Here is a 6,821-nt window from a genome sequence, read left to right as displayed (position 1 = left end):
TTTTTTTTTTTGGAGACAGAGTCTCACTTTGTCACCCTTGATAGAGTGCTGTGGCGTCACAGCTTACAGCAACATCAAATTCCTGGGCTTAAGTGATTCTCTTATCTCAGCCTCCCCAGTAGTTGGGACTACAGGGATCTGCCACAACATCTGGCCTTTTTTAGAGAGGAGGTCTCACTCTGGCTCAGGCTGGTCTCGAACCTGTGAGCTCAGGCAATCCACTTGCCTCGGCCTCCCAAGTGTTAGGATTACAGTTGTGAACAATGGTGCCCAGCCTTCTAATAAACTTTTTTGACTGTCACTTAGCCCTTCTGCTTCTATTTTTAGAATTTGAAAGACATACTGGCTGATCTGATACCTAAGGAGCAGGCCAGAATTAAGACCTTCAAACAGCAACATGGCAAGACTGTGGTGGGCCAAATCACTGTGGACATGGTAAGGGTAATGGAGTCATGGCTGGGAAAAGAAGCTCTGTAATGTGGTTCAACAAAAACACCATTCTCTTCAGTGACTATTCAAATTCATTCTGTCCCATGTAAGAAGTGTTGAGGTTTATGTTGTTCCTTTGAGATTAGATTGTTCTTTTCTATAAATTTGATGATTGAGTTTAACCTAATTTCTTCTACAGGAAAGATGAAATTTCTGTTCCTAATCCCAGTCCGTCAGCTTTTGGAGCCAGAACTTTGTGTCTTTGATGCTATGCCAGCCATCTAGTTAAAGCACAGCCTTAATAAGCCTGGTAGGCCCTCTAGAACAGCATTAGGATGACTTTTCCCTGGCCTTAATAAGTTAACTGCCCAGACATCTTCTTCCCCTGAGTGCAGTCTTGGCAGTCAGAGAATAAATTTCTTCTCCCAGATCCCGTGACGTTCTAACAAGCTCTATCCTATTGTCATTCTAACTACTGGTTATAGCCTCTTTTTTTTTTTTTTTTTTCTCCCATCCTCTTCAGATGTATGGTGGCATGAGAGGTATGAAAGGATTGGTATATGAAACATCAGTTCTTGATCCTGATGAGGTAAGATATCTTCATGTCAGTCACTATAATTACTGTGTTTATTGACTGCAAACCATGATTAGACCAGTCAGAGTTAAGGAGAGTAAGTATATTTGTTTTTTGGAAGGTAGAGAATAAGTATGTATGGAATAACTGAACAACATATTTATCTTTTTAGTATATCAACTATAAGAGTTGTAATTCTCACTCTTCTCCTCCATCAAGGGCATCCGTTTCCGAGGATTTAGTATCCCTGAATGCCAGAAACTGTTGCCCAAGGCTGAGGGTGGGGAAGAACCCCTGCCTGAGGGCTTATTTTGGCTGCTGGTGACTGGAAAGATTCCAACAGAGGAGCAGGTAAAGCAGAAGGACATTATTAGCCCTTTCCAGTCTCCTTCTTCATTGCCTTTTTCTGATCTTAGAAAGTTAATCCTGACCTGACTATGGGTGGTAGTTTGTAGAGATGTGTGGTGAGGGGAAGAATTCAGAGCAGAGTTCTATTATATAAGTGGATTGGATTGAACTCTTCTTGACTTTACTCAGATGCACTGTCCTTTTGTTTTTCTTCTTTCCTTTCCTTGCTAGTGTTCTGAGCAGTGTCTCCTTTTTCTACAGGTATCTTGGCTCTCAAAAGAGTGGGCAAGGAGGGCTGCTCTGCCTTCCCATGTGGTTACCATGCTGGACAACTTCCCCACCAATCTACACCCCATGTCTCAGCTCAGTGCAGCCATCACAGCCCTCAACAGTGAAAGTAACTTTGCCCGAGCATATGCAGAGGGTATCAACCGAACCAAATACTGGGAGGTAGGAAATTTAGGTGGGGTGACTGGTGTGTGATGGGAATTCAAGGGACTTAAGTATGAAGGAAGGAAAAAGAACGTAGACTCTTGAGAAAAATTACTTCTGAGTTATGGCAGACACTTATTTAACACATATTCATTGTAGGCTTGATTTGTGTCACTTATTAGGATTACAAAGATAGAGCATGGTTTCTGTCACCAAGGTAATTTGGTTAGAGTGATAATACATGTAAAAAAGAAAGTTAGAATTCCTTAGAATTCCATAATCTTGCAGTACCACATAATAGAAGTATGTACTAAGGGCTGTTGGAACATTGAAAAGGATGTGATAAAACTGCAGGATCCTTGAGGAAAATTTCCCAGAGTAGTCTCACCCGAGTTCTAGCAGTTCACTTCCCCACCTCCTCCTCTTTAAATAATAAAAATTTAAGAGAAATCTTAACAAGTTGGGAATACTAGCTAAAGCAACTTTAGAGTCTAGAGGAGGACTCATGCCAATTAGCTACGTTCTGGGGTGGCCACCCCCAGATGCCTGTGAGGAGTGAGTGAGAAGGTAGTTACTATCCTGGGAATAGGACCCAGAAACAAATGAGCTTTATCCTCTGAAAATGAAAAGTGACCTTCCTTACTAGTTTAGATTCTAGCTGGGGAATGGGTGGTTGTTTCTTACTTCAGTGAATAGTACATAATTCCTTCCATCCCCTTCCTAGTACTCCATATACCTACAGACACGGGGTAAAAATACAAATTATGGGCTCGGCGCCTATAGCTCAACCAGCTAAGGCGCCAGCCACGTACACCTAAGGTGGCGGGTTCAAATCCCCAGCCCGGACCCGCCAAATAACAATGACAGCTGCAACCAAAAACTAGCCGGGCGTTGTGGCGGGCGCCTGTGGTCCCAGCTACTTGGGAGGCAGAGGCAGGAGACTCGCTTGAGCCCAGGAGTTGGAGGTTGCTGTGAGCTATAATGCCACGGCACTCTACCCAGGGGGACAGCTTGAGGCTCTGTCTCAAAAAAAAAAAAAAAGTACAAATTATGTGGCTTAGTTTACCAGAGGACCTCCATTTTCTTCTCTTATTTGGAGAAACAGCACAGGAATAGAAAAATTTCCTTTTTACAATGCAAGTACACTAAATGATTTTTGACCAGGAGATGGTAACCACCAATCTGCTTCAGAGAGTTCACCATGATGCAAGACACAGAATAGCATGATCCACTGATCTCATGAAACCCCCTTGAGGCATTGGCAAATCCTGCTTCATTTGATTGGTCAATATTTATTCAATGCCAACTGTGTACAGAGAAATGTTACTGTTAGTGGGGAGAGAGGGAGGGTTTGAAATTTATATTAACCTGATTGGAACTAGAAAGGTTGGTATGGGGAAAATGCAAAGTATACTTATTTATACTATTTAAAACATTTATAAAGCCACACATCAGTCCAGGCGCAGTGGCTCAGCGCCTTATCACTCTCAAGAGGCCAAGCCAAGAAGATTCCTTGAGTTCAGGAGTTTGAGACCAGCCTGATGAAGAGTGAGACCCTGTTTCTACTAGAAATAGAAAAATTAGCTATCTGTTGTAGCAGGAAGCTGAGGCAGGAAGATGATTTGAACCTAGGAATTTGAGGTTGCTATGAACTCCCCTCACTCTGGAAGGCCAAGGCAGGAGAATTGCTTGACTTCAGGAGTTTGAGACCCGCCTGAGCAAGAGCTGGACCAGCTCTACTAAAAAAAGTAGAAAAATTAGCTGGGAGTTGTGGTGGCTCTTGTAGTCTCAGCTACTCAGGAGGCTGAGGCAAGAGAATTGTTTGAACCTAGGAGTTTAAGGTTGCTGTGAGCTATGATGCAATGGTACTTTATCCAGGGCAACAGAATGAGACTCTATCACAAATAAACAAACAAAAAAAATTGGCAGTTCTTCTGCTCTAGAGCATGTTTTAGAAATTGGCCACCCTGGCTGAGTGTGGTGGCTCGCACCTGTAATCTTACCACTCTAGGAGGCTGAGGCAGGTGGATTGCTTAAGCTTAGCCTGAGCAAAAGTGAGACCCAGTCTCTATTAAAAAGTAGAAAAACTGAGGCAAAAGGATCACTTGAGCCCAAGTTGGAGGTTGCTGTGAGCTGTGATGCCACGGCAGTCTACCCAGGGCGACAGCTTGAGACTCAGTCTCAAAAAAAGAAAAAAAAAAAAAAGAAAGAAAGAAATTGGCCACGAAGAAATTCCTGTTACTACTTACAATATTATTTATCTTTACTACCACAAGGGGGAAAAAAACACCTTCTTCAAACTTGATAATGGATATCTATAAAATATTTTCTAGGAGTGGCTCACGCCTGTAGTCTTAACACTTTGAGAGGCTGAGGCAGGTGGATTGCCTGAGCCCATGGGTTCAGAGACCAGCCTGAGCAAGAGTAAGACCTTGTCTCTTACACTAAAAGTAGAAAAACTATCCAGGAGTGGTGGTGTACCCCTGTAGTCCCAACTACTCAGGAGGCTGAGAAAAGAAAATAGCTGGAGCCCAAGAGTTGGAGGTTGCTGTTAACTATTATGCCATAGCATCCTACCCAGGGCGATAGAGTAAGACTCTGTCTCAAACAAAAAAAAAAAGCTGTTTCCCAAGTGGCCAGACATGGTGGCTCACACCTGTAATCTTAGCACTCCGGGAGGCTAAGGCAGGAGGAATGCTTGAGCTCAGGAGTTCAAGATGAGCTGAGAGAGTGTGATCTGCACATTGTGGTACATGCCTGTAGTCCCTGGTACTCAGCAGGGTGCGGCAGAAGGATTAGTTGAGCCCAGGAGTTGGAGATTGCAGGGAGCTATGATGATGCCACTGCACCGTACCTGGGGTGACAGAGTGAGACTGTGTCTCCAGAAAGAAGAAAAAAACAACCAAACATGCTACATGCTTAATACTGCCCTTTAATGAATCACAGAAATGAAGACTCTTGGATTCCCTTGCTTGATGTGGCCTCCATTTTAATGTATAGGCATTGCTTGACTGTTCTGCTGTGATTTCTGTGAGATGTTATCTAAGAATGACTGTCTTGAAGTAAACATGTTATATTTCAGGACTTTGCTAATATTTTGGAGAGTGTGAGCAATACCGTTTTATAGAGTGCAAAAAAAAATGGGTACACATTTTAAGAATGGAAAAAACTATCAAAATTGTAATACTCAAGTAATGTTTGACTTCTGCAGTTATAAGAGATACAAGATACAATTACAAGATAACATTGGTATATGTTATTCCAATTTTAATATTTTTTCCTTAAAATATGTATACATTTTTGGCACCTTTTGCCTTTGTCAACTGTAGGATGTGTGTCTAATAAGGTCACACTGCACAAGAGTACTAGTAACTGCTTTAGGTTAGTAGAGCTTGCTGCCACATCTTAGATCTCTCAGGTTATATACTGGTTCAGGTCAGTTCTCTATCTTGGTTAAATTATTTGCGGGCTATTTATAACAGTATCCAGGGGTTGAAGAATTTTTTTTTGTTTTTTTTTGTTTTTTTAATTGAATGGTAACTATGTACATTAATGCACTTCTGGGATACAGTGTGGGGTTTTCACATGCAATCCGAAATACTTCCATCAAACTGGTCAACACAGCCTTCATGTCATTTTCTCAGTTATTGTTTTAAAGGAGTTTTTTTTTTTTTAACATAAACCTCAAGAGGATGATCTGCTTACAACATTCCTTCCACTGCGATTTCTATGACTGTAGATGAATAATGTAATCCTTTGAGTTGGAAGAGTTAGCCAGCTTCCAGGTTTCTTTTTTTTCTTATTTTTTATTTTCTTATTTATTTATTTATTTTGAGACAGAGTCTCACTATGTAGCCCTTGATAGAGTGCTGTAGCGTCACAGCTCACAGCAACCTCCAACTCTTGGGCTTAAGCGATTCTCTTCCCTCAGCCTCCCAAGTAGCTCAGATTCTAGGTGCCCGCCACAATCCCCAGTTATTTTTTGGTTGCAGATGTTTAGCTGACCTGGGCCAGGTTTGAACCCGTCACCCTCTGTATGTGTGGCTAGTGCCGCAACCACTGTGGTAAGGTCGCCAAGTTGTTCCAGGCCTTTTATTTGTTTATTTATTTATTTTTGCAGTTTTTTTGGCTGGAGCTGGGTTTGAACCTTGCACCTCCAGTATGTAAGGCCAGTGCCCTACTACTTTGAGCCACCTTTTTTTTGCGCTGCCTTTTTTTTTGAGACAGAATCTCAAGCTGTCGCCCTGAGTAGAGTGCCATGGCATCAAACTCTTGGCTTTAAGCAAGTCTCTTGCCTCAGCCTCCCAAATAGCTGGGACTACAGGCACCTGCCACAATGCCCGGCTATCTTTTGTTGTTGTAGCAGTTGTCATTGTTGTTTAGCTGGCCTGAGCTATGTGGCTGGTGCCCTACTCACTGAGCCACAGGAACCACCCAGTTTATTTTTCTTTTCTTTCTTTTTTTTTTTTTTTTTGTTTGTTTGGTTGGTTGACTTAACTTCATGATAAGGTAGCTCTGATACAAGCAACTATTTAATTGTGAGATGATGTTGAATTCAGTATGATGTGAAGTAGCTGACTAAACAGGTTCTGCTAGTGATACTACCTCTTACAAGGTTTGTGAATGGTGTATGTAGATTTTGGAACTTTCTGTAATAAAAAGTCACACTCATCACCTTAACACCTAACTCTTTTGAAAACATGCCAAATATTATGCTTAAATGGTTTACATGGGGGGCACCTGTGGTTCAATGAGTAAGGGCACTGGTCCCCTATACCTAGGGTGGTAGGCACCTGTGGTCCCAGCTACTGGTGAGGCTGAAGCAAGAAAATTGCCTAAGCCCAAGAGCTGGAGGTTGCTGTGAGCTGTGTGATGCTACAGCATTCTACCAAGGGCGATAAAGTGAGACTATCTCTACTCCCTCCCCCCAAAAAAGGTTTATAAACATTATGGTGCTTACTTAAATGGTTCTGATTTAATCCTCAGAATAACTATGTGAGTTGTGTGTTTATTTTCATTTTTCTTTTTCTTTTTTTTT

The 6,821-nt window shown here is 42.0% G+C and overlaps 1 protein-coding gene across 2 annotated transcripts in view; it reads left to right on the top strand.

Moving 5' to 3' along the window:
* The window catches only part of CS (citrate synthase), a 39,192-nt gene that overhangs the window by 23,266 nt on the left and 9,105 nt on the right, over positions 1-6,821 (top strand). For both annotated transcript variants that reach the window (XM_012805573.2, XM_012805574.2), the window contains exons 3-6: positions 328-435; positions 953-1,018; positions 1,223-1,354; positions 1,613-1,801. In XM_012805573.2, the coding sequence (XP_012661027.1) occupies positions 328-435; positions 953-1,018; positions 1,223-1,354; positions 1,613-1,801 (495 nt within the window). The remainder of the gene's footprint in view (positions 1-327; positions 436-952; positions 1,019-1,222; positions 1,355-1,612; positions 1,802-6,821) is intronic.

This window comes from Otolemur garnettii, unplaced genomic scaffold (assembly GCF_000181295.1).
Source record: "Otolemur garnettii isolate 467f Iridium unplaced genomic scaffold, OtoGar3 scaffold00043, whole genome shotgun sequence".
Lineage (NCBI taxonomy): Eukaryota > Metazoa > Chordata > Mammalia > Primates > Galagidae > Otolemur > Otolemur garnettii.
The sequence above is the reverse complement of the archived record's forward strand: the minus strand, read 5'-3'. Positions and strand labels throughout refer to the sequence as shown.